We start from the raw sequence: 27,531 nt of genomic DNA, 5'->3' as shown, positions 1-27,531 counted from the left end.
AGGAACAAGCTAGATTCTCAGATGAAACTGCAGGCTTGGCTGTTAGAAATAACATCTTCTTTGCAAACAGCACACATGATCTGATGCTCATGAGATATCCTCAGCCTAAACCTCAGAACATCCTTTTCATTAATTGCTTTAAGGGGTGGTGGTGGGGGAGTTTAACTATTGTTTCCTTGTGACATATTTCAGATAGCAAGGACAGCACCATTCAGAAATTAGACAGCAGAGGATTGAAGCTATTAACTTTTTTATTGAAACTCATCTTTCAAGTCACACACTAAAAGCAAAAAAATGCAAACACTCGGGTATAAAATAGCAAAGCAATACTGTGAATATTCCAGCATGTTGTATATTCTGGAGCACACACTATTAATCATTATCACAAGCAGACAGGTTGAGAGCTGCATTGTAGTTCATTTGGGATCTTCAGCCTTTTGCTGATCCCTTTCCCTTAGGTCTTCATTAGATGATGCCGGTTAACATAACATATTTCAGAGTTAGGCTCTCTCAGCAAAAAGGCTTTTGCTTGTTCTCCCCCCTCCCCATTCCACTTACTAAATGCTTGATGCTCCCCTCAGCTGCCAAGTTAAAGATATAAAATAGATGAGAACCCACGTCCTGCTGGGACAAAGTAAGCCTGATAAGAGATTCAGGCCAATGCCTGTGCTTTCACATTAGCCAGATGTGAAAGGCCAGTGGTGGGAACTTTTGTGTTGCTTGGTGACAAGTTTATTAAAATAGCACTGCAGCTCAGTCCTCAGTACCAGCTCAGATCTGCAAGTGCAGAATGAGGCACCAGCTCCAGTAGTTCACCATCCCTCTTTAGAGGCTCCTACAAGTAAATTGGATTGTAATAAGCATGATACTGCTATGAAGTAAGGGCTTTTCAATGAGGCTGACACAAGGGGCAAGAGGCACCAACAGCAATACAGATGTCTTCTCTTCCCTGTGAGTAGAGCTTAGATTGCTACATAGGGAGGTGGAGATTCCTTAGAAGGCAACTCTAAGGCTTCCTTGTATGATGGCAGCACAGCCTGGAAAGAGAACACTATTAGACGTGCTCTAGGGATCACAAAAAGGGTTTCACATGGATTTGATTTTAGGCAGGATTTGATTAGGATTTGATTAGGTTTCTCTTCCCAATTCAAAGTAGGGGAAAAGAACAGCATAGTCTGTAAATGGTGAAGGACAGAAATCCGAAAGAGTTAGAGGCAAGCAGCACTTTGTATAACCACGCTACTACTAGTCCCACCTTCTTCTCCCAAAGCATTGCTGCAACAAATGGACCAAGGCTCTTCATGTCCAGACTTCAAACCTCGTTGCATAAGCAAAGAGGCTAAGCTCTGTGGGAAGTCACTCCTGAGAGTCATCATGCATGCACAACAGGGGCACACGCTGCTAGCAAGACAATGCTCATCATATTTGCCAAGTTTCAACAAGACAAACGCCTCCACTTAGCGTTCCATAATCTTCCTCTTTACTTCTCATCTGTCTTTTACTCTAACTCTTATCTTTGGACAGTCTTCAAAATCCCTGCATTGTCTCAGAGCAGCTGGATGCTACTATTAAAGAGGTCATCAGCAGCCTAGGTAAGGACATTGATATTCATGGCTTAGCAAACCATTAAGATGAAGGGTGATGCACCAAGACTCTCAGACACTAATCCAACAGCACGCGAAGACAAACTTAATTTTAAGCATGGGTAGCACTATTAGGCACAGAAACCAAAGTTCAATTGAAATTAAAAGCACATTTCTGGATCAGAGAATAAGAGTGATACAGCCTCATTTATCTGCTTTGCCTGAAGTCCAAGTTTCAGGTTTCTTGCCGATTCCATTACCTTTGAAAGGTTTTATACAGGAGTAATGCCAGAGAAATATAATTGGAATCCGACTATTAGTGCCTGTTGATGCAAATTTGAAGGGCTGAATTATCTCTCAGACTGTCAAAGAGAAGAGTAAGGAGAGGCATGATGGTCCTCAGTACAAACCATGCCTTTTCACAGTGGAAACCTAGAGTCTTAACTCACCTTCTCAGCTGCTTGTGGGTCGACTTTCACCTCCCCTCTCTTGCTGGCTTTAATGTACTTAAAGCAACTCAGGACACATTTGAACATATAAGCCTGAAAAGGAAAGAGAAGTCTGTCATTGCATTGCGAATCAACCAGAGCATTTCCACTTTTGCCATTAGCCTGCCACTGTTCTACTATCACACTAGAGGTGAAAGAGTCACAGAAGTCTGGGTACCACATCACAGCCTCAGACTGGTCCGGACCCTTCACTAGAAAGGTGACAACTCCACCTGTCCAGAGCAGCACAGTAGTGCAAGGAGTCAATAGGACTATCATTAAATACAAAGCACATGCTTAAGACCTTTGAGAGGTCAATTTGTCATCAGGAAGGAAAGGGAAGCATGTTTTACTCTCATGTTGTTTTTCTGAGCAGGCCACAAAGTCCAGGTGTCTCAGAAAAACACCTGGGGCATAACATCCACCTCCTAGAGATACAAGGCCTACTGGTCAACAAGGACTGACCCAAAAGGTTAGCTCATTCAAGAAAGTTTTATGTTTTCATTAGTTATGAAAAAAAAAAGAAAGAAAGAAAGAAAGAAATCAACCCTCCCTTGCACCTCAGAGTTAGGAGATGAGATAGAGAGCTTTTTTGAGAAAAATGGATCGATTGACAGATTGTGGCGCAAGAAAATAAGCAAGGTCTGTGAAACATACCATATTAAATAAATATTTTCCCTACTATGTGCAGTGAGGCAAAGTCGTGTGCCTCTTATTTTTACTGGCATAAGACTGCACTTTAAAAACAGTTGGCATTTGCAGAAAAAAAAAAACCATAGGGAGTTATATGCCCCAAGAAGCAGCCATCTAGCTTAGGACTTCCTAGAACAATGAGGACTGTTTGTCTTGACACAAAGCCAAGACAAAGAGCAAGAACAAGGAATGAGTTGTTTATGTTGAAGGAATCCATCTCACAGACTTTCAGAGACAAGGAAGTAAATCCAAACTTGGACTACCTTTAGGGAATATTATAAAAGCCTTCCCCTTTCCAAAAGCCTCTTCACACAAAGAACAAACATGCAAGACACTGAAGCCATCATATAAACTGAAGCACAAACCCCTACTCATCCTCTAGAGAAGCTCCAATAAATAAAGAATACAAAAATAAAATAAAAGACCTTCCTCCCCATTCTTAAAGGATTTTGAATCCAGAACAGCTTGCTGCAGTGCCAGTTCAGTATCTACACTGAAATAAATGAATGAATTGACTTAAATCAGGACTTGTGCAAGCCATAGCATGTTCAACCAGAATACATTAGTACCACAGCTTATACAAAGGAAACCAAAGATCATCCCAGCACTGGGTAAATCAAAACAGCCAGAGTTGCAGTGTAGGATGCCCTTTTCCACACTGGACCAAAGATGGAAAATTTCACTGGCATCCATAATGTCTATTATATGCTGGCAGGAAGTCTGTCCTAGAGATCAGAAGGAAACAGGCATTTGTGACACCTATTTCAGAAATACATTGCATTAGAAACCCTCTCTGCCTTCATGTCCCAGAGATGTTTTAATCCCCTTGGTTTCTGCATTCTTATCCACCATGGTAGGTAGCAGAAGGGATGTTCATTTATTCATGATACTAAGGTGAAATAAAGATTACTTGTGGATAGGTACGTTAGCGAGGGAGACTTCCCTAATGGTACTATGCAAGCATTGCATATGTAAGACTCCTACGGCCTTTTGAACACTTTGCATCGCTAAGGTACGCACACTTGGACAACTGAAAACATCACCACTGGGGCTCTAGAAGTAAGACTAAAGACAACCGCTACGCTGGTAAGGAGCTGTGAAGTTGCATGGAGCGTCTTGCAGTAGGACATGTTCCCTGCATAAGGAGGTTTATATGAGAGAAGGGAGGGAGAGGAGTGATTCAGTTCCCTGAGCGTTGTTGAAGAAATCTTTCCTGCTAAGAGGGTAAGCAAGTCCTTGCAGGTCCCACAGGAAGTCACAGGCAGAAGCATGTAGGAAAGAGATGCCCGGACGACTTCTCCATCTGACAGACCACCTTTTAGCCAACTGAATTACACTGTGGAGTGGGATGTAGATAACTACTTGGGGTCACTAGCCATAAGCTGGAAGGCAAACGGATGCCGCCAGATACACAGAAACAATATTTCAATGGACAGACAATAAAAGCTTTTGATGGCCCATTAAGCAAGGCATTTTAGGCAAAAAGATCTTGGGCTAGTCCAACATATTTAGATGCCATCCCTGGTGGAGGAAGACAGTGAATTGAAACTGATGGGCCCTAAATGGGCCAAATAGCCTTTTTAGCTCTAAAATGAGGAACATGGCAACATGAAATATCAAAACTTAATCACTTGGAACCAAGTCTTTCATGAAAATAGCTTTGTTACACATGGAAAAGGAGTGAAAGCATTGCCACCAAGTTCAAAGAATGGAATTCTTGGCAACCTGTTTGGGTGGGGGGAGGAGGCGAGAGAAGAGGGGTAAGAAGGTTGGAGTTATGAGGACTTTAGTAGACCAAGGAATACTGCTGCCTTTCCACTTGACTTTTTAAGATTATTCTCCCCCCCATCCAGTCTTCCCACAAACTCCAACACAAACAGCCAGTGAGCTAAATAGTCTTGTAGCTTACTCTGTGGAAAGTTCAAACCAAGCCTTGTTTGCTAGGTCAGTGAAATTTCTGCTGAAGACCCAGAGCGCTGTGCCAGTTGGGTTTCAGGGTTATCTCCAGAGCTTACTGCCTGGAGTTTATGCAGATATTAAAAGAAGTAATGTCTGCAGTGCAACCAAGTAAGCATTATGCTCCACACGGACTTGTCTGGTTACCTGGGCAGAGTCAGGGGGAGAAGTAGCTTTCCAGCTAATAAGTAGCATTTTTCACTGTGACAGAGTCTACCTGGAGAGGTCTAGCTTTCCTAGCTGGTCCGAAACCCTGTTCTCCAATCCACTGAAGCAGGAAGAATAGAAGCCCTTTCACAGTGGAGTTTCTTAAGAGGTAAGCAAGATTTAACAGCTCACAGGTTTTAATTAAGTTTCAGGGTATCTGTGTGCATACCTCCATTCACATCAGTGCAGGTACAGCAATCTACCCAAGTGGAAGATCTAACCTGCTGCTTAATGATCTAATTTGTTTTGGCGTACAATAGCAGAACAGTCTCCTATATTTGTTTCCAAACTTCTTACCCTTGTAGAGGTGAACGTGCATGGAAAGGCTATGAATATGAGAGAGGGTTTGCTTTATAACTCACACCTGCAGAAACATATGAACAGCGATTCAAATTTCAAACCTGCCTCCAACGCTGCACTGAGACATAGCTGCTATTAAGCACAGGGGCAGACTTTGCAAGGCCCTGTCAGGTTTGAGGGAGAGAAGAACCAATTCCTCCTATTGCCCAGGCAAGTAAGCTGCATTTCAGCCTTCATGACTCACCAGACCCGACAGCCATTTACCTTCAGGAAGAGGACAGCAATGAACGCAATTGTGAAGGTGATCATCATTTTGGCATATTCCTCTGTCGTTAACTTCTCAACGGTTGGCAAAAAGCCCTGTGGAAAAGGGGAGAGGGTCTCAGTAATAAACACTACCAGTAGCCACAGCTCTCAGGAAGGTAGGAGAGGCCACCCTTCTTTACCAGGAAAAGGCAGATCTCCAGATGCTCAGGGGTATTTTTACTGTTTAAACTTCTTTGGGAAAGATTTTCAGAAGAACATTCAAATGAGAATTGAAGTAGTATGGCTATTTATTAAAGATGAAAAGTTGATGTGTTTTCTAACGTACGCAGGGAGGCTGCATCCAAATCACTCTGCTCTGCAATTTGCATCCTTCAGATTCTTACAAGAAAAACAGGGAGTACTTTTAAGAAACACCGGCATAAGCAAACTGTCAGTCAAGAATACCATGTTGCTGAGAATATATGGCAAAATCCTCTTTTGTCAGTAAACAAAGCAGTTCTGGATATCCTGTGGAGAAAGCTTGCTTTGTCGTAACAACCACTGAAAGAAACTTCCGAGTGGTTAACACCATGACACAAATCACCTAGACTTGCTCACTGCCTACCCCATTGTCTGAAGACTTGAGGCTGAGATAGGTTGGGACCTCCATGTATGAACTGCAGAGAGTGAGGATACTCAGGCAGAAGTCCAGCAGCTGCAGAGCCAAGAAAGGGATCTTTGAGTGTCCCTGCTGCACAGGTGAGAAGAGCAGAGAAAGTTTTGCTTATGGTTGCAAGGTTGAATCACATCTATAGAGCTCCCCTATTTACAAAGGGGCTGTGCTTTACTCTCATTTACAGCCTAACCCATTTAATTCACTTATGCTAGCCAAAACACCAAGCAAACCATCTTACTGGGCTGATTTCTACCAGCACCACTAAAGCACTCTCTGGGCAGTGCAGTGGTATTCATATCTTATCTCCAACCCTTCCCAGCATTGGCACACCCCAAACAACCTCTCCAAACCCCTGAGAGAGAACACAAAATCAACAGGGAAGATTCCCAGGTGTGCAAAATTAGCTGATGCCCCAGCTGTCACTACTTCTCCTTGGCACCCTCTAATCCACCAAGGATTGTATCCTGTTTCCAGCAATAGACAGTGTAGGAACCACACAGCCATGAAGAATTCTGACCCCTAAATAATAACCCTTAATTCCTAATTGTGCATCAGTCTCCATCTCATATTGCCTCCCTCAGAGACCACCATCCCAGAAGTAAGCTGTTACCTACTGTGTGGCTAAGGGATGACATAGAAATGATCGCTGGGACTTGTATGTAGGAGCTGAACATTGTTAGGAGGCTGAGGAGAAAGTCCATGACTTGTAGAGCAAGGAATGGAATCAGGAGACGTTCTCTCTTCTGAGAAAGAAGAAAAACAGTGCCAGTCATTTCTGTTCTATGTGGAGGAATGTGGCCAGGTATCAATACTTGAAAGGACATATCAGGTGCTTCAAGAGCAAATCTCTCTCCGGGAATTTCTGCACCTAATCCCATGTACCGCAGTGACTATTGCTTCAGGAACAGTGAAGAGCATCAAAATTCATTTTCTTTTCCCCTCCCCCATGGAGTTTCCCTAAGTGACATTGACACTTGATCCCATCAGAACTGTCATTCAGCTACCCAAAAGTTCTGCTACAAATAAAGCTGGGTTCCCAGATCAACGCAAGGTCATTTCTTCTCCTGAAATGTGAATCTAATCCCCACTGTATTAGGAGAGTTATGGTTTACCTTCAGAATCTGACTTGGCAAAGAGCAGGAAAATGAGGCAATGCAACATTTCACAATCGGAACACATACATTCCTTAACACAAAAAATAGTTTTGATTGAAACGTCACCCAGATTTGGTAATTCTGGCAGTTAGCAGCTTTGCAAATGATCTAACAAACCTGAGACTTCAAACCAGCCACTTTCCCCCCTTTTGAAAAAAAAAACTGACATTTTTATCTGCCATTACGATCATACTTCAGTATTTTCGGTAAGTATTTTTCTGGTGCCCTCCTCTACTGCCTCCTAGCTCAGCGAGGCCCCAGTAAGCAGCTAAAGCTTTATTTATGAAGAACATACCTTCACCACACCAAGAAGGAGGTTGAAGCTGATAACAAACAGCATGATGATCAACAGGAAACTGGTGATGACATCAGCTAAAAAGTAATACAAATAATTGCCACGTTACTGAAAGTTAGAGCCTAATAATTTCACTCCTAACAATCTCACTTCTAGGGGAGATAATAAAGTGTGATATTGTGATACAGAAAGAACTGTATAGGTGGGAGTGGGAAAGCCATGCAACTGCAAGGTGGGAGATTGCTCTCTTTGCCCCTTTTTACCCCCACTTTTTCATCTCTCTTTGAAGTTTTCTTCTTTAGGAAGAGATCACTAGGCTGCACAAGCTGTCAGCTCAGGCAGGTGAGAGCTAAAATATTACCTAGACCAAAATTCTAAATATCCTGGGCTAAATGAAGGTAAAATGAAAGAAGACAAGCAGAGAGGTTTTAGGTAATGATTAATAAGTCTGAACTGGAAACCATTTTGGAGACTCAAAGAAGGATAAACTAGTTAACAGTAAGAGCTGGGGAGAGATCTGCAAGATTCTCAGATAGCGTGCGCAAGTTTTAACCACCTACCACTAGCATGGACCACAGAGTTTCAGGGTGAAATGTCTCATCTCCAGCCTCTGCAGATGTAGGACACGACTTATTAAAAGTAAACATGTGTGAGGAGAACAACATGAGACACTTCTCAGACTGCTAGATAATCTTTGTCAGCTGTTTTGGATCCCGGAAGACGATTTCTTCTATGTATGTAGCTGCCTAATGACCAGTTCTCAGGAAGTAATTTCCTCTCCTCCTGTTGCAACCTGCCCTGATAAGATCTACTGAAGCCTTCTTTGCACTGTATAGCAAACACACTTGGGCTTTACAGTGTCTAGCTAGCATGAGGTTTTTCGTAAAGTTATTTTGCTTCTTGTGGGGGGGAAGGAGATCTCTCCAAAGGCAGAACATTGTTATGTTCTTCATCTGCCTCCACATAATGCGCAGTCTTTCACCATGCCTCCTCCAACTCACTCTCAGCTTTTCATTCTTAGTGCTTCATTTGGATTTAAATAAGAGCAGCCTGTTTGGGGTCTCTAAAACCCTTTATTCTGGCATTTGGAAATAAGTTTAGTAGAAGAGATTTACTGGTTTTATCTTGTCTTAACTTCTTCAAAGCAACTGATCCTTCCCAGAACTACAAAATTCTTTTAACACCAGGAAAATCTGATTATCAGTTAGCATCCTCTCCCCCCCACCCCTATTACTCCTTTATTAAATAAATCCAATGCCTAACTATATTTTTTTCTATTACCCCTTTCAGCTCTTCCGCCTACTTTCATAAAGGAATCTAGAAATCTTGTTAAGCAAGCCTGTTGGATCTGAGCTGCACTGAAAACCTTCACTGCTCTCCTTCACCCCTTCTCCTCCGCTCCTCCCATGAAGATGCCACTCCGTCTTCCCCAGCTTTGCCTTTTTACCTAACCTTGGTACCATATAACACCCTTGGGTAGGGGGAGAAGGGGGTTGTTTCAGAGTTAGAGCATACACCAGAGAGTCCTTAACTCACTCACTAGCTGTGCTATCTTGAGAGAAAATAATCTACAAAGGTGTTCAGGCAGAGAAACTTGTCCCTCTGTTACGCGAGTAGATAACACCAACGGTGCCATTCACAACGACAAATGCTTTGAACAAGAGCAGGCCCAGCTGTGCTTTAGTTTGGCCAGTTACACTATTTGAGGGAGCAAACACAAACAGTTGTCCCAAGTCTGAGGGAGAGCTACAGCGGAGAAGGGCAGACCTACACCCAGGGCGACCTATGGCATATGGCAGGACATCAGTGCCCATTAGATGCAGCAGCTGCAACATATGCAGACTGCCAAGCGCTATATCCAGTTTCTGCTAAGCGACACAGGTATGGACAAACGCCAGTAAAAAAGGACTCAGAAACATGACCAAAACCAGTAAAGAGAGGTATAGATACTGAGAAGCTCTGGAGCCTTTCCAGGGTTGTAAAAGCCCAGTTGCCCAACTGAGCCACACCGGGCAGTGAGGGCAGGCAGCAGCAAGGTGGGGAATTTTGCGTCACTTCTTGCTGTGCGCATCTTGTCAACACTTAGCAACGCACTTAAGTCTCCTCTAAAGATGAGGTTTGTTGATGGGGAACCTTTGTTCTAAAAACAAGCACTGACCGAGGCTTTCTTCCCTGGGTCTGAGCAACCTCTTCCCTTCTGGGACTCGAAGCAGGGGGGACCTCTGAGGAGGCTGCAGCCCCCAGAGAAGCAGCAGCCCTGCACAAACTGCCGCACATGGAGGTGCGAAACAGGAAAGGTCCAAAGGGAGTGATATCAAGTGCCCAAATACTTGATCTGTAGCAGGAAAGAGATTTCTTACAGCACAAAGCAGGCAAATGCCTTTTGCTTATAGTTTGATTAAAAAACAAACAAACAAATTAAGGATTTGTTTACCTCAGAGTAATGAAAACTGAAATGTGGAAGAGGAAGAAGAAATCGTGGGAAACTGCACAGAAAGAAAATCGAAATCAGTAAGCCCCAAATTAGAAGAGAGGAAAAGTAGAAAAGATGGTATGGCGGAAGAGACCGCTCACAGCTTTGAGGCTTTTGACAGTCGAAGGAAGAACCTAGAGCAGCAAGGCAGAAAACCAAATCGACCTTTCAGAAGAGGGAGAATAGAGGCAAGGCTGTGATTTGCTGTGCAGAGAATCAGAGGTCCTGAACCATGTGGTTAGCATGAGGACAGCATAAACTTGAAACTAAAAGAAAACTCGAAGAGACTCGGCCTTTGTAGACACAGCCATAGAAAGGGATCCCAATCCTAACAGTCCTAGTCTCATTAAAACCAAAACTGCATCAAGTCGTTTCAACCTGCTTTAATCCTAGAACCAAGAATCAGAAGACTGCCCCAGAGAGGAGTTCTCTTTAGCACTGTATTTTCTTAGATTCAGGACAGCTGTGTTTTTTCTGCCTCTTTCTGATTGGTCTCATGCATTGGGTGTCTCAGCAGGCTCAGTAATTAATTGGGCAACTGGCCATTGCTTCTGCAAGCTAACTGCCAACAAAGCCCAGGACAATTTCCCAAACAGAAACTAGATTTTTAAAAGCATACACAAAAAAACCCCCACAAACAAAAAGTCCCCAAACCCTATAGACAAGGGATAGAAAGAAAAGGCAAAACAAGGGAGGGAAAAAAGTAAACTTCTACACACTATCTGCATCCTATTTGTTCACAGCACAAATATTCACCCTTTCTGCTGGCAGCAGATCTCTGTCCCAGGTAACAGATTTGATGTTATTTTAACAAAATGACTTCTCCTCTCTTGAAAACACATCCCCCCTCTGCTCTTTTTAAAACCATATGGGCTAAAGAAATGACCCCCTTAGAAAGCGGTAGCTCCTGGCTCTTACCCCTGGCTGTGCAAACTCTCCTTGAGATGGGAATAACGGTGCACGTTACAAAGACACCGAATGACACACACCTGAAATACTCTGCAAGGGCTGGCAAAGTGGCAAGTTGTCTTCCCAAACCAGTAGTAGAATAAGAGGATCCCTGGCATGCGAGACACTTCTAACCACAGCAGACAAAGCCCTAGAGAGTGGATTAGCATGACTAATAGGCTCTTCCATGCCCAACATCTGTAGTTGAAAGATGTAAGACAATAATTCTCTGGTGCTGTTCTGTTCAGTGTTTCCCTTCATGCCTAGTTGGCCTTTGTAGAAAGAACATTTGCCTCTTTTGTCCTAAAACACCCTCAGAAAAGGGCCAAGTTTAGGACTCCTGTACTAGACTTGAGCACCTGTATAATCTCTGACAGGGGTATGGCTCTATAGCTTGCCCCTCTGCCCCTCCCACATCTAGGTGCCTATGTCAGGAATACATAGTCTTCCCCTACACCACCTTAAAAAATAGCAGAGTATTCAGAGAAAAACAGGGCTTATCTTTGTAGAAGATGCACTGGCTTTTTGAGCGCTGTTACTACAAGACAAGAGGCAACCATCACAAGTTCCAGTAAGTGAAATTCCAAATAGACAGAAGGAAAAGAAAATTTTACAGCGAGTAACGCAGTCCTGAACAGGGCTGCAGAGAGGTTTTGGAACCCCTGTTCTTGGACATCTGCAAATCTGCCTGGACAAAGCCCTGTGAAAAGTATTTTCACTTTGAGGTCAGCCCTGCTTTGAGCAAGGGATTGGAAAGGAGACCCTGAATTTTGCTCTGATTTTATGATTGCATAATCAGGCAGGAAAGAAACATCTCCCCTCACAGAAGCTACTTCACTCACATATTCCTGGCATATCTGACCTACAGGAATACTTCCAGTTCCACAGCCACCTCCATGCTGACAGCGATACATTATTGCTGGCAAGGAACAGGGAGAGCTTGCCCACTCTGAGGTGCATCTTCTTCCAAAAGCTTTTAGAAATAAATAGCAACAATAAACACCTATGCTTTTTCTCATGTAAACTCCTGGAGACTATTCGAGTGTTCCAGGGATCCCTGGGAATTTCATGAGTAGGATTATATCTACATGCTATGAAGTTAGTGCCATTTTCCTTGGAAAGGTGGTATAACCAGCATCAGGGCACACAACAGAGCCTCTGCAAAGCTACGCTGGACTTAAAACAGTGAAAGGGAGAATTTGTGTTTTATGCCAAACGTGCCTTTTTGATTAACTTCACATTAGGGTTTGTGTCCTGAATGATTCCTAATATTTCCTCCAACACAGAAAACCCTTTCTATTTTATGGCCCAATAAACTGGCTTGGAAAATGCAAACAGGGCTCATAAAACTGTGGTTTTTATGGTCACATTCACTGATTGTCAGGGATGGATGTTTCCGATTTGGTGTTGCTGATAAGCTACAGAGAGCTGTTTCTGGACAGCTACTTTCAAAGGATGGGCAGGACTGGCAAAAATAAGAAACCTGATAGTCCCTTTAGCCTTTTCTGCTTCTGATCAGAGAAAGAGGGAGCATTTTCTGCCTGGAATATGGCATGTGCTGTACACACAGGTCTTCAGGCATAACCTTGGTATTTCTGTTGGCTGACCAGATAGAAATTGGAACAACTTTTCTAGTTGCACTTTGTCCACAGTGAGAGTTTTTAATATGGTCATCGGAGAAAAAAACAAGTGATTAACACTCAGATCTGCAAACAGACATGAATTGAAGACATATTAAAGACTTGACCCATGATGAGCAGTGGGGCATAACATTCTCCAGGTAAAAAAGCAGCTTGGAGCTGGTAAGGAGGATTAAATTGAATTGGGGGCAGGGGGAGAGAGTGATTTTTTGATTTTACTTTTTTCCAGCAGAAATTGCCAATAAGACAAAGCTCATATGTCTTCAGGAATGAAGCACTGCCAAGGAAACTTTCCAGGATGAGGTTTCTAATAACCTGGAAATGCGGGAGGCTGCATGGGAAATGCACATCCATATTTCTGCTGCATGTGCGATAGAGGGAGGACTTGAACATGGACTCTTCTAGATTCCCACTGAATGTCCCAAATCACTATGCAGAGTTTTATCTCTTGCTCCCTCCACCTGGCCAAATTAATCTTGTTGTTCCACAGTTAAGAAATAACGCATTTAGACCCACTTTAGGCTAACTAACATCCTGGCATTGATCCCACTAGGAATGGGAAAAATGATCCAAGTAGAACTTGAGTCTTCTGCATCCTATGTAGGTGCCCTAAAGCTCGAGGGACTGTTGACTTTGGCCTTTTAGGGGGTCTTTCCCCCAATTTCCTAACAATTTTTAGGAAGTCTTATACTAACAGCTTGATTCACTTTAGCTGAAGATCAAATTTCAAAGAGGTGCCCTTGGCCCTGCGTTGCCTGTGATCTCTTGTAAACAAAGAGATCAAGGGGCGTGAGGCTTCTAGGGGAAGAGCATCCCTTCCCTAAAGGCAGCTGCCCCAGTCACCTATCCCATTTTGCCCTGGCAATAGCAAAAACAATCCCAGTTCTTCCTAACTCTGGCATTTCCCATGGAAATTAAGGCCCAGCCCAGCCCCTCTTCTTCAGGTAGCAAAACATGCTGATGGGAAGTCTTGGGAGTGCTCCAATTCCTCATAATGAACTTGTGTATGTATTTTTTTCCTAATGTGTCATTTACTGGTGAGATAAAAAGCGCCTTCCCATAAACCTTCCCTTGTTTGTATTCTTGGGCCATGGCTACTGCATTTGCATTACATATGCTGAGTGACATACTTTAGTCTGGCAAGAGCTGCAAATAGAACAGCAGATGCTGAGGGCATCTACAGAACCTCTCCCCAAATTGTTCTCCAACTCTTCCATCTGGATTTTGGAATCAAAGTGAACTTTTTATACAGCTTAGCTATATTATTTCCTTGCTAGGTTTTAGAAATAGAAAGCTTGCACTGTATTTAATCCAACTATAATCAGAAAACACTAGCAGTCTCCCAAGTAGTCTTTTGAAATGCTTGGGAAGAGAAGCCAAGTGGAAGTGCTGAGGATTTCATTATAAAATGTTCCTTTTTGTGTAGGAGGAAGTAAGAGAGCGGGAGGGGGAAGACCTGTCATTTTGATTGTGTGGGAAGTGGGGTTGTTAAAAACCAGGGCCAATTTCACTCAGAATGGTTCTATTCTTAAAGAAAACCCTCCAGGTCTGCAAAATACTCATTTTGCTTACAAAATATATAACAATGTTTTAAGAAAAGTACTTGAAAGACCTGTCTCATTGCTTTGTTTCTTTTTCTTCAAAAAATATTTAGATACTTGAAAAACATGAGACTATTGAATGTTTTTTTCCGAAATAAAAAACATGAAAAAACAACTGTCATTTTTACATAGCTGTGTTTGTGATGAAGTATTCTGATCTGAAAATATGTTCAGCTTTCAGCAGTACACACCACTGTATTCATCAGAATACACATACATGTTCTGCCATCAGGAAAAAAAACATTTCTGGCTGTACCCACATCCAAGCTAGGTACGTCAAACAAAACAAGCGTGAAGAAAAAAAAAAATCCCAAACCAAAAAAAAAAAAACCCACAAAAATCTAAAAAACAACAGAGGAGGAAGACCTTAAGGTCACACTTGCATCACGTTCTTTAGCTTTACGCTGTAAAATTAAAATTAGAAACTTATTTTACAAGAACAGAAAGCAAGATTCTCTTACTATGCCATGCTGATGCCATCAAGGAAAGCAGGGTTTCGGAGCCAGGTGGGTGTACTGCCTGTTGTCCTAATAGAGCCCTGGGAAAACTCCTCAGCCAGTCTTTTCCAAAGAAGGCACCAGGCAAGTCTATACTAGGTGCTGAGCTGAGCCATGGCTGCAGAGAGGCCTGTATAACCCATGGCTCACTGAAATAGCCTCCAAACCCACTCAGAGTGGACCACTTCTGAAATAATGCCACAGGTGAAAGATGTGAACCATAACAACAGACTCTTGCTTAGTGCCCTGTTAGCAAGACTCACCCAAATTTCCATTTCTTGTTCACTATCGAGGCTTAATTCCTTCTGAAACAGCCTTAATGAATCCTAGTGGTGCCTCCTAAAACCCGGCTGGGCTCATTTGAAAAATGTGAAGCCAGCTGTTAGAAATAACTTCACCCAGACAGCAAATAAAACTGTTTTAGTGCATTTCACTGTGTCTGACTGCTATCTTGGGGGCAGTGAGTCTGAGATGTGCAGGAGCCTGCTGCACTTGGCTTCCTATTCCTCCATGCAAATGGGGTCCCTCTGTGTATGCTAGGAGCAGTGAGGAAGGACCACACTGGATGAGCAGGGAACAGGTAAGTCTTGGCTGCCCTGGGTTATATTTCTCTTTAGGGACACCTTGTAGTCACAAACAAGGCATAGGACTCTCACCCTATGGAGAGACAATGCAGGGTGTGGGAGTCTGGTTTCTGGCTTTCTGAGCACAGTAGAGAAAGGTTATCGTAACTTGTGGTTTCACACTGAAGAGTGACTAAGAAAAGGAAAAAGTACCCTGCATTTGTTGTTTCCAAACAGTTTTATGCAAAATTAGCCTGGTTAAGTAATATTCAGGGTCTGGGGATTTATTTTCTTTTAAATGGCTGCCCAAAGGAGAAACCTGCCTGGTCTCTGAAAACTAAGCTTGATCCTTCCTAACTCAGGAAATAGGAGTTCAATCAAAGTGGTGAATGTGACACATGTTACTGTGGCATACAAAACAGCCCGGCTGCCTTTTCTAGACTGCTTGATGCTCTGCAAGAAGCACCAAGGGATGGGTATGGCTGGAGATGGAGCCTGAAGGGATGGGGGAAAGCAGAGGTGGGCTGGTGCAGCTCTCTGAAGTGCCTTCAGCTGTGAGGTAGGAGACCCTTGCAAAGTGTGATGGATGATGTGAAGGGTAAAGGGGATGGCTCTGTGGCTTAGATGGCAGTGGGATGATGGCAACATCAGGTAACCCACCCACCTGTAGGATGTAGTGTAGTGCGGATCTGTGACTTTGCACCACTCCATGACTCGGGGTTCACTGGCCATACTAGGCCTATGAAGGAGCTGGTAAGACAGCTCAGTATTTTTCTGCAGAATACTCAACATGAGAAGGAAGTCAGCAGTATGTGTGTAAGTCTTAAACGACCTACATATGGGGAAAAGAAAGAGAAAGGGAAAATAGGATTGTCAGATTAATGAAGGAATATTGTAGAGAAAATGGGAAGGCTGGAGGAGTAGGTGAGCACTGGAGAGTTCAGGCTGAGGGCCTGATCCACACAGCTCTGAAATAAAGAAAAGACAGCTCTACTGGGACCTGTATCTGTTTCCAAGAAACAAATACAGTTATAGGGTTACTTCTGTAATGACTTAAACCAAAACCCAAATCTCTAGAGCCTAAATTTCTTTTTCTCCAGGTCTGAGCTCAAGGCCCATCTAACGAATATGTTTCTAGCTTCCTATGAAGTGAAAAAGGAAGAGCGACCAATGCAGGACTGTGGGCTGGCTCCCTTTCTATCCCACAGGTCTACCCAGTGGCCTACCAATTCTGTAGTAATCCTTATCCAGGTCTTTGCAGAAGCCTTTCCCGCTAGCCACCTCCAGGGAGTACTCGATGAGGAGCAAAACACTCATAACCTAGGAGAACAAAAGCAAAAAACACAATTCAGTGGGCCATGGGCCAACTTCCTTGCAAGAGAGCTTGTAATGACCATAGTCCCAAATGCATGCTGGTTCTCCAAGTGAAATGGAGTCATTAAAGGTTTTAAAAAACCCATCCTTTACACAGAAACACTGAGGCAAAATTTACCAATTTATTAATGATATGGATTTAGCTGTCTTTTTTTTTTTTTCTGCCAGCTTCTGAAGGAGGATGGAGGAATTACAAAGCTACTAAGTTTTATTTCAACATTTTTTTAGCTAGAAAGTTCTAGCTTTACATTTTAGAAGTGTTTGCTTCAGAATTTAGCTAAATGTGACAATAATATTTTTAAAGGGTAAACAGAAATGCAAAAAGAATAAAGATCTCTCTCTGCAAGTCTAGCTATACTACTTCATCGGCAAAAAATGTTGTTTTTCCTTTTATTTATTTGAGAAAAATCTCCAAAGGTGTTAGGAAGGGATCCACTGGCGCACATGGGGCACGGGGCACCCTGGGCTCACAGAAGACCTCCTGAAGGCTGGAGGCCTTACAATGTACCACTTCAGACCACAGGTCCAGAGAACTTCCATGCAAGTAAAACCAGGAAAGGAGTAGCCACGATGCTAGACAGCCATGTCGCATCCCCCCAGGGGCAATTCCACCCTGCCAGCCTGTCAACTGCAGATAGCATGTGCTGAGGAGATCGAGTGTCTTGTGTGTCAGGGCACAGGAAATCCAAGGCCACAATGGAGCATCAGTGACTGTCCACCTAGAGTTGTCAGAACAAATACAGCCTCTCAGAAATAAAGGACTACTCAGATGCCATGTGTTGCTCCTCCATCACCTTATTGCCACTTTCAGCACAGTATGTGAGAAGGCACATTTCTAACTCCACCATGTTGCCCATCGTGTTCGTCGCTTTCTTCACGATTCTCCTTTCTCTGCTGTCCTTCCTCATGGCTACTATATCTCTTCTGTCTTCTGCATTTTTAGACTGTAGCAAGCTGGAGCACAGCATGGTCTGTCAGATCTACACCCACAACTGCACTTTCCAAAAGTAGTATAGTGTGCTGTTGTATTTTAAAAAAATGGGCTAGGTGGAACTTAACTGCATGGGGAATTGAGGAGCAAGACTGCTGCTACGTTCCTCCAGGAAGCAGGAAACATAGACTTGTCACCCCACAGCTGCATCTCTTACTTTCTAGATAAGCTCTCTGACCACTCTGCTGCTGTGCAAGAGCTGCTTGCTTCTCTGTCCAAGCTTTAGCTCCATTGGGGAGGTGGAGAGGAGCAGGGGAACACCTCTTGCCTCAGTGCTAAGGAATTTGAGTCTCCAGGGCCAAAGCTTGAGAGCAGAAAGCAGGAATCAAACCAGGAAAAATACAGGGACCTTAAAGTCCTTTACATTTTTCCTAATAGATATGGGACCTCAGCCTGTAGGACAGGAAACCCTAGGATGTGCAGAAAGTGTAGCAATCTGTGCAAACATGAACCTCCATCTTCACCCCACCAACACCAGGTCAAGGACTGGGAACATCCATTCTGCGAACTAGCAGGGATAGGTGGCATCAAGAAAAGCATGATCAACAAAATAAATTTGTCATGAAGGGGTGAATAAGAGAAGCCCCTTTATCTGAACTGTACAGCCTCTGCCTGGGAGTTATCTGAACCTCAGACTGATGCAGGAAGCAGGTTTGTATCTGTCACCAAAATCAGCACAAGCTCTGGTACTGTGTGCATAAAACAACTTTTACACAGTATCGATAGCAGCCTTTCATTTCAACAATTGCTTGAAGAAGTGACGCAGGCAAGGAGGAACTGGAACTGTTGTGGTTGGTGGGCGTGTTTGCAAAGTCTGTGTATGGGAAACAGCACAAAAGCAGCAAGCACAAGGGAGACAAGACAAATGTAACTGTTAACCAAGCAGAAGAAATAATATATTTTGTCTTTTGCCCAGCAGTGGTACGAGATCTAAACAGAGTTCACACTGGTGTAAGGTATAGTCAGAGACGCTTCCTGCCCTAAGGCTGATGTTGCAAAAAAAAAAAAAAAAAAAAAAAAAAAAGCCCACCCAGACCTTAGAGGCTGGGGAAGAGGGGAGGAAAGGATTAACACTGCCACTTCAGAAATGGGAAACTGAGGCTAGGAGAGTAGCGATTGTGATGGCCTACAGCAGAGTCAGAAGCTGAACCCAGACTCTCCCACTGTCTCTGCGTCAGCTGCACAAGACCTGGAAGCAATCTCCAAAATTCATCTCATCAACTTTCTGTGCCACAGGCAGCAAGTGCCGTTTCCCAAAGAGCTGGAGCACATCCCACAGCCTCCCTGGGAGACCTGTATCAGAGCATATTTCTAGAGTTAGTATGCCAACAAGCAGCTCTCTTGCTGCAGTGAAGACTGTGCCCTTGTGCCTCAGCAAAAGCATTAGCCTTCCCTCTGAAATGCAATTAAAACAATGTCTAGAGTTTGAGGTAGAAGAAGGAACAACTGTCATGTGTTTTCTCCTGGCCTGTCCAATGTCAGATTGTTCAATAGCTACATGAGGCACTCTGTATGTCTTTTTTTTTTCCCCCTCCTCATAGTGTAAATGAAGTTTGCAACTTGTTTGTGAGGCAGAGAGATAGGAAAAGGAGAAATATCTAGATCTCGTTACGTGGGGGCGCAAGAAAGTTAACACGAGTTCAATTTTGTGTAACAGCTTTTAAACTCCCATGGAAGCAATGAACCTTATCAAGACTGGAGGACGAATTTATAGTGATCTGAAGTTTTTTAACACTTGATGACCTTCCCAGGGGTGTAAAGGACCTCTTAACTAATTGCACACGGAGATCACACACTGACTTCATCTGCTCTAACTTGCCAGAGAGGTTTCATGTACGCTTTTCTGAAGACATTTCCCTTCCCTTACTGCTGCTGTTGGTCAATCCCCTCATATTTCAGCATGGGAAATATAGGGGGAAATGGCTTTTTCAGGTTTCTACTAAATGGATGCCTGAGTGAAACAGATGATCTAAGCCCTAAACAATCAGTTTCAATCCTCAACAAGTGAGTGAAAGCAGAGCATCAAGTCCCAAATGCTCCCATTCCCAGAGGGGTTCAGAGCCAGAGAAGACCTAGGGTCAGAACTTCAGTATGAAGAACCATGTCTGATGTCTATCGAATAGGAGAACAGTGGAGCAAAAGAGGGCCACTGGTTTCCTTGCACTCTCCCTAGCAACTGTTGAAATAAACCACCCAACCTCACCAGCTGCAGTCACGTGAAAAAAGTGCGTATCAAATAGAGAACCCAAGCCCAAGTCGGAAGATTAAGAAGATGATTTTTAAAGTGATAGTCACTTTTAACCTTCCATTTAAAAGGATTTTTGTGTAGAAAGAATGAGGCACTGAACTGCAATGAGATAAAATAGATAACACTCTCTGGGCTTCACCTCAGCCTTCCAGTGCAAGAGCACCAGAAGACCTCTCCCTCACCTGACTCTGGATCTGACTCCCTTCTGCCCAGCATGTGACAATGTCATTTACTCCTGCAGAGAACAGACATGCAAAGTGACCTAATGACCACAGCTGGCTGCTCGCCTCAAGCTGAGAAAAAAGTAGATGAAGACTGGTGTGGTGTCTGCCCAGCGTTCCTCACCTTATAAGGCCAGATATTCTCACTTGAGATTTACCCTTCCCTTTGGTTACAGAGGAAACCAAAAGGTTCCCATTTCAGACAGACTGGAGTGCTCAGAGAAGCATCGAGTTCTCTTTCTTAGTGCTGTGTCACTGAACACGAGAGACAAGCTTAAAATAGGAAATTCTACCTGCTGGCACTCAGTTCACAGTTCTCTTGGCATGAAGCAATCTCTCAGCCCCTCTGCAGTCCTGGCCCTCCCTATTTTGTCTGTGACACCAGCTCTGTCTTATCTGTTGTGTATTTAACCCCCTTCTCTCATTTTCTCAAGATTCTGGGGACTCATCTCACCTTGTTGCTGCCTCCTTTTAAAAGGAGTACCTCAGACCTGGTGGTTAAAATCAGACCTGCTGCGGGGGGGAGGTAAGATCTGTAGCACCAGGAAATGAAGTGACTTAGCCAGGGTAGCTGTGTAGGACTGAGGCAGAGCCAGAGTCGTTAACCCAAGGCAGCTAAATTCAGCAAGAAAGAGGCAGAAACTTAGTAGCATGATGCGCATGGCCTCAGTTCCCCGGAGAATAATTTGGCTGCAGCTGCAGTAGGGTTAAACTGTTGATAGAGATTGTGTCATGTGCCTTTTTTCGGAAGTCAGTGCAGGTTGACTAGTCTCCAGATAATTTATTTTTATGTGCGTGGCCTTGGTGTGACATTTGCTCCTTTTTTGTTTTCACACCTCGTATTTCCGGAGAGAAGAACTTGAAGCCATAATGGACTGGGGTCAATGGGGACAGAGATTTGCTGGTCCGACAGTGCACTGGAGTGCTGCAAAGGTTTTTGACTGTGGTGTGTGCAGGCAGGTGACATCCACCAATTTAAAGGCAAATAGCAATACATATAAATGACTTACTTTCAGTGCTGCTTTTCTTACTCTAATTTATAAGTGGCTATTGTGGCAGGATAAGGTGAAGTGAGAAGAGAGTATTTTTGTCTTCCATTTAGCTTCCTTTCAGAACATTCCACCCTTCCTTCTTGCTGCCTCCTTTTGTCCCTCTTATTTGTGCTTGCCACACTGAGAGAGAGGCCATCCAGAGCTCTCTCTGGGAGGATGAGGAAGCAGCACAGAGTTTGCTGAATATCTTAGCTCAGGCACAGCCTTGTGCAAGTGCAATGAATCGCAGCTCTATACCAATGTGAATCATGGCCACAGGTGAGGACTGAACCTAGGGGATGTCCCAGAGATGACACTCTGCTCCTTGAGTTGAAGAGAAACCGAAGCACAGAGGGGACAGTGGAGGGTTTCCAGAAGGAGAGACAATGGGTAGAGACTGTTAGCGGCTGTTTCTCTGAAGGATTTTGTGGCACTCATCTCGTGCCACATGAGCAGCTTCCCACAGCTGGGCTGCCACCTGGGCAAAGGGACCTGGCGAAGCTCAGCTGTGACAGAGGCCAGTCCAAGCTATAAGGGTGTTACCTTCCAAGACCTCCTTTGACTCTAAGCAAGGACTGGAAGCAAGTGAATCACAGCTTTTCTACCCATGCTGTATGCAAAGAAGAAACTCACAGGCCTTGTTCTTGAAGCTGTTGCCAAATAACTTGAGCTCTTTTCATGTCTGGGAGGAGACGATGAGCAGAAGGACAAACTCCTCTATGCTTTCATTAAAGTTATCTGCAAGTGTCTCTGCCAAGCCTCACAACACCCAGTCAGGCTTTGCTCATCACAGGACTCTGTCTCTCCTTTGTTACCCTCCCTCTCCTTCCCCATTTGCTTGAGCATGTCCAAGATTTATTTCAACAGTCTATGGAGAGATCAGCAATGAAACAAATCTAATTTATAGGAGGACAAGACGTTGCCACAAAGCCTGAGAGCTTGTGTTTGATGGCATTACTATCACCTAGCATCACTATGATTCATCATTAGGACCCACAGCAATAATTTATACTGATACAAACCAACAGTATTGATGTAGCAAATCATCCAAGCCACTGATGAGTTATAAATTCTTTTCCCTTTCCTCCCCTCTTCCCAGCTGTAGCAACATGATCAAAAGGGTAGAGAAGAGGTAGGGAAAAAAAGTTTGCTATACCTTTGTTTGATCTCTTAAAGCAGTGAGACAAGAAAATATTCTTCAAAATCAAACTGCTTTTCATGGGGTTTTGTATAAAAGACATCCACTGTGATGACAGGCAAGGCGCAGACAGATGCGGGCCCCAGCGAAACTGCAGAGTTAGAGGCTCTGGTACTGCAGTGATGGTCACTCTGTCAGTAGCTGGCAGCAGCAGGATAGAAGAGCATATCTGGAGCAGAAGAGTGGAGGGAAAGAAAGGGATGTTCTGGAGCAGAAATCCCACAGCATTTGTTGCAGTTTGTTTGTTTGTTTTTTTAATATCTACAGAGAAAATACTAATGGAAATGTAATGACCTCAGCGTGGATTTGCTGGAGATTAGGAGCTGATCACATCTGCTCATGCTGGGGGTAGTTGTGGCTTAGGCGAGTGCTCAGACTATCCCTGCCCATTCCTTATATCCTTTACTGGGCCAGCCCAGGGCTTCAGGAACATCTCCGGCCCGTTAATCTAAATCCCAGCTACATGTTAGTTCCTAACACTCCCCTACACCATGTGCTTTCCACACCATGCTTATGCATGTCTTATGGTAATCAGTCTTCTGATTTTGCAAAGTTGCACCACAAATTGTCAGAGGCTGACCCCAAACCTTCCTGACCACTAGCCGCATCCATCAGTACATAGCAACAACTGGTTGAACTATGCAAACAAAGCAAGAACTACCATTTAGAAACATGGGTCTGCTTCCAATTCAGGCAGTCCTGGCACTGGACTACCAATGTAGGCTGAGGGAGTGCAGAGCAAGGACCCAGCTGTGGCTCTATGATATCTACTCTAAAAGCAGGTTAAAGCTTGGTGAGCCAAAGCACTTTTGGAACATGTTGCTAGTGATCAGTCTGGCTGCAGGTGGGATCGAAACCATGCCCCTGAGGAGCAGAAAGAGTAAAAAAGCTGGTAGCTTTGGTTGCAGCGTGAAGGTTTGGTCCTCCTTAAAATATCAAGCAGGGTTAGTATGTCTAAATCCATTCCTTTGAACGTGCTTAAGGCACAAACTGTCAATGATGGGCAAGTCTGTTTTAAAAATGAGCTCAGAGCCACGTTTAGCTACTCAGTGCAGACTTATTCTACATTAAAGAAGGTCAGTGGATAGTTCCAACACTAGACCCCTGATGGCCCACACTGCTTAATACTTGTCTTGTTCCCTGGCTCTAGTTTTAACTGTTCCAACTACTTTTCTTCAAGTCTAGTTTGCTCTAGAGGGGGCTGACCCCAAGTGAGGTAGCATCCTTGGCTTCAGGGCCAAGGACCAGTCCTTTGCCCTCCTTTATTTAGCAACAAGGAGAATCTAAGTGTTTTTTCAACACATTCCTGTTTTTTTATTTATATAGGATAAGCAATAAACCACAACTAAATATATTACCCGTAACTTCTGGTTTGAATTACGTCTCCACTGCTAAGAGTTGGGAAAGAGATAACATTCACAGCACTATAAAAGACCTGGTATGGAGCAGTCTCTGTTCATAGAGAGCCCTGTTATGCAGGACTTTTCAGCTTGGAAAAGAGATTATTGAATAGGAAAGATGAGCAGAACAGAGCTTGAGATTATTCAACACAATAGCTAGTAAACATGATAATTTACATGCAACCTCAAATGTAAGAAGTCTCTGACATACTGCCTGCCTGAAGGTGAGAGGATGTGTAGCACAAAGATCACTTGCTATGTGTCCTGCTTCAAATACATTCTTCTTGAAGCAACCCCTGCTGACCACTGTTGGAGATGGGTTAGGAGGCTGCTGGACTTCTAGGCTGACTCAGTACATCTGTCTTATGACTTCTGCTTTTGCCATCTTGCAAAGAAAAACAGTTTCTCTTGCCCTTCCTGAGTGGACCTTTGCAACTCTTCTGCAAACGCTTTCCCATGAGCGCTCTGAAGGCTTTCTCCAAGGCTCTTTCCCTTTTTTTTTCTTGTGTTCAAGATTCACCTGTTGTCTTCAACAGGCCTACAAAACTTTTTTGAAAGGTGTTTAAATAACACATCTTTCATGTGATGTCACTTAAATACCAGAGCAAATTTTTCCTCATTAGCAATCGGCACGTAGAGGTTGTGCCTCGTTCTCTTCCATCACACAGTGGTGTAAATCAGGAATGCCTGCTGTTGTCAGTGGCATTATAGTGAAACCATTCTGAGAAAAAAAATTGCAAAAGTGTTTGCTGACTTCTGAGAGAGACAAAGGAGGCTTCGTTATGATTCACTCTCCTAGTTAAGAAAAAATAGCTTCCTCTCTCTGTGTGCCTCTGTTTCTCCGCGATAACAGACAGCTCATGTCCCATAGGGCACTTGGAGCTCTCTGAAGAAAATGATTTTCAGTTACCAGGTTCCCTGTTGTGCATTTCCCACTTTTATGTAGATCTTTAGTTTTGCTAATTCTTCCTCAGATCTTGGCTAAACTTCCTACAAGATTCGCTTTTAAACAGCTCGTGGAGATCCCTCCATGATGGCTACATGTTTAACTGGTTGTCAGAAACTGCTAGTGCTGGGCTGCAAGCTCTCAGATTTTATACATTTCAACTTTTGTTTCTTGGGGTCATGAGACTGAACAAGAAATTCAGCAGTTTCTTTTTCTTTAAAACAGTGAGACTATAACCTTTGATCTTGCAGTGAGAAGCTGAGAAGCCTGCCCAGGGTGTAATCTTGACGCTCAAAAAGCAGAAGGAAAAAGAGGAGATAAAATTGTCTGATTCTTTCAACTGATCTTACGATGTTTTTGAGGTCTCAACATTATTAAAATTTGGCATTGGGAATGCTGGTACAGCACCCAGCTTTCAAGTAATGCCAGGGCAAAGGCATTTGCAGTCGTGTTACATGAAGGTGTGCAGGAGACCCAAGTTCCTCTTCTGCTCTGAACTGGCATAAAGCCAGCTCCTGCCCCAAACCACCGAACTGCAGAGATGTTGCGCTGCACCCAAATGCAGCCATCTGTCTCAACCTCTGTGCTCGCAGCCTCCAGCAACCCACAGCGCTGCTGCTTGTGACATGTTTATAAAATCTGATCATTCACGGAATGCTTTTCGATCTCTTTCTCTGAGCCAAAGAGAACTCATCTCTGTGTTTCTTTGCCTGTCATTTCACGAGTCAAATCCTCCACCGGTGTATGCGGGAACAACACTGTGAAAGTCGACATGGTTACACCAACTTAAACATGCCAGACCCCCATCTTGGGTTGACGCTTTCAATGTGCTGCAGAGCCGGGGGCAGTGGGGAGGGAGGAGGAGGCTACCGCACACTCAGATTTGAGCAGGCGGTGATTTGCTCCTGCTGCCCCAGGAAAGCTGGCTGGTGCACTGGGGGGGAGTATGGTTTGGCCTTCCCTCGCGTGGCACAGATGCCATGGGTGCAGTGCCCAGCACGTACCTGCAAGTCACAGCTGTCCCCTCCCTCCACTTCTGTCTGAGGAGAGGTAAAGAGTCCCTGTTACCTGCTGCCAGCCTATAAGCTCCCAACTCATGACTGTGCACAATGAGCGCTACAGAAAGGGTTATTTTAAGCGTCTCTGCTGTGCAAGAAGCCACATCCTCAGTATGACTAAAAGACACCTGAAAGCACCTCTGTGCAACCAGATGCAGGAAGAAGAAATGTCACTCGAGGCTCTGCGTCCTCCAGTCACTGCCATCTGCAACAGCCCCTGAGAGCAGTTATGCCAGCTGCCTGGCAGCTGTACAAAGCCACATATCAAAAAGGAAACCAAAACAGTGCATACAGCGTCCAACTGGCCGTAGAAAGATTAATGGGGCAGCTTTGCCCACCCACCCTTTGCCTTCGTGGGGCCCGAACCCCTCCATCCAGAGGCTCATAACTTCAGCAGTCCCACAGTTCCAATTGCCATTGTGCTGCCCAGTTTCTAAACAACGGGCTGAATGCACGGCCAAGCCACACACCCTTGCGCCGGTGAGAGCTCCAGCAGTAAGCTGCAGGGGAAAAACAGGAAGCAGAGTGAATTTCCATGAGCTCCAACTAGCAGAGCCAGGGAAAAAATAGTTAACAACTCCTAGGGCAATAAATTCCTTCCTGCCCCACCGCCTTCTCTCTCACCCACTCCTCTTAAATCATCTGGTTTTCTCTTGTGGGAGCGAAGAAAAGTCAACAGTCAGGAAACCTTTTGATCTGCAATGATTACACCTTCTGCAAAGCTTGTACCTTTGCCTCTCTTTTCTTTTCTCCCTCTCCCTATCCCCCTTTCCGTTTCGTAACTTACCATATGGAAGATTCCTAGAGCGACTGTTGCTGCCTTGATGTTGAAGAAGCAACATTTTGGGGGCTCAGTGGCTGTTTGGGCAGACATTTTTTGATTCCTTTGCACAGCTATGAGTTAATGCAGTTGAATTGGCAGCAACTACCCTACTGAAAAGCGAACCGAGCAATGTAGTTCAGCTTCCTTCCTGGTCTACAAATGTGTTAAGTCATCTACAAAGTCACATGAGGTCTTTGATTTCTCAATATTAAGGAAAGCAAAATTGTGTTGCTTTTCTGAAAGATCTTTAACTGCTTGTGCTTCCCAGATAGCAACCGTAAGCACAAATGCTGCTTCGTGCAGGTCGTGAGCAAGGTGTACAGGGAGAGAAGAGCTATGAAGCAGGATACACCTTTGTCCTATAAAATCATCAGAAATCAAAGCAGGGGGCCAAGAATTTCACCTTAAACTTGACCCATTGTTTTTGCAGTGAAGCATCCAAATTCCTCAATTTGAAGCAGCTCATTCCTTGCCAGCTAGCTCGCTATTGCTCCTTGGCCGAGATGCATGAGAAACACTGGTCTCTGGGCCCAAAAGTACAGTGGAACTCTGAGGGTCAGGGACCTTGGCTGATGGGGGACATCTGCAGATCTGCTCCCTGTTTGTGGGTTAGCTGTTGTGTTTTGTGTTAGTCAGCCCCTAGATAAGAAAAGTAACAAAAAGAACAGAAACCAAGGATCACTCTAAAGTGACTTAGCCACAATGAAGTATGTCAGACTGTCTACTGCATTTGAACATATTAAACTGTGCTCTTGTCTACATATTTATTACCATTCTCATTAAAATCTGCTTTTTTCTTTCTTCCTTTTTCCCCTTTCCTCACCTTGTGGGAGAGAAATGCTGTGATTTAGAGCTGAGGAGCAGGTTAATTTGTTTCTGGTTTCCTAGGAAAGGGCTCTTGTGCAAAGGGAGGGTGGCAGT

At 44.0% G+C, this 27,531-nt stretch overlaps 1 protein-coding gene across 2 annotated transcripts; it reads right to left on the bottom strand.

Annotated features, from left to right (window-relative positions):
• Positions 1–233: 233 nt before the first annotated feature.
• Positions 234–26,765, bottom strand: LAPTM5 (lysosomal protein transmembrane 5). Of its 2 annotated transcripts, XM_009669812.2 has the most exons (8): positions 26,575–26,764; positions 16,547–16,640; positions 7,599–7,675; positions 6,764–6,892; positions 6,099–6,224; positions 5,492–5,587; positions 2,033–2,125; positions 234–1,037 (listed from the first exon to the last, which is right to left on the bottom strand). In XM_009669812.2, exons 1-8 carry the CDS (start codon positions 26,659–26,661, stop codon positions 963–965), a joined length of 777 nt encoding a protein of 258 aa, XP_009668107.2. In that variant the 5' UTR covers positions 26,662–26,764; the 3' UTR covers positions 234–962. The 2 variants fall into 2 exon arrangements, with proteins under 2 accessions (XP_009668107.2, XP_068773492.1); XM_068917391.1 differs by lacking the exon at positions 16,547–16,640 and having other exon boundaries at positions 26,575–26,765.
• Between the last annotated feature and the right edge of the window lie 766 nt (positions 26,766–27,531).

This window comes from Struthio camelus, chromosome 23 (genome assembly GCF_040807025.1).
Source record: "Struthio camelus isolate bStrCam1 chromosome 23, bStrCam1.hap1, whole genome shotgun sequence".
In the NCBI taxonomy this organism is placed as follows: Eukaryota; Metazoa; Chordata; class Aves; order Struthioniformes; family Struthionidae; genus Struthio; species Struthio camelus.
This window is presented reverse-complemented; position numbering and strand designations above follow the sequence as displayed.

Excerpts from the sequence above, each read along its gene's own strand:
- LAPTM5 (XM_009669812.2), bottom strand. The coding sequence starts at position 26,661 with ATGTCTGCCCAAACAGCCACTGAGCCCCCAAAATGTTGCTTCTTCAAC. Across the intron at positions 7,676-16,546 it reads TAAGGATTACTACAGAATTG|CTGATGTCATCACCAGTTTC; the intron begins GTAGGCCACTGG and ends ATTACTTTTTAG. Across the intron at positions 6,893-7,598 it reads TCCTTCTTGGTGTGGTGAAG|AAGAGAGAACGTCTCCTGAT; the intron begins GTATGTTCTTCA and ends CTTCTTTCTCAG.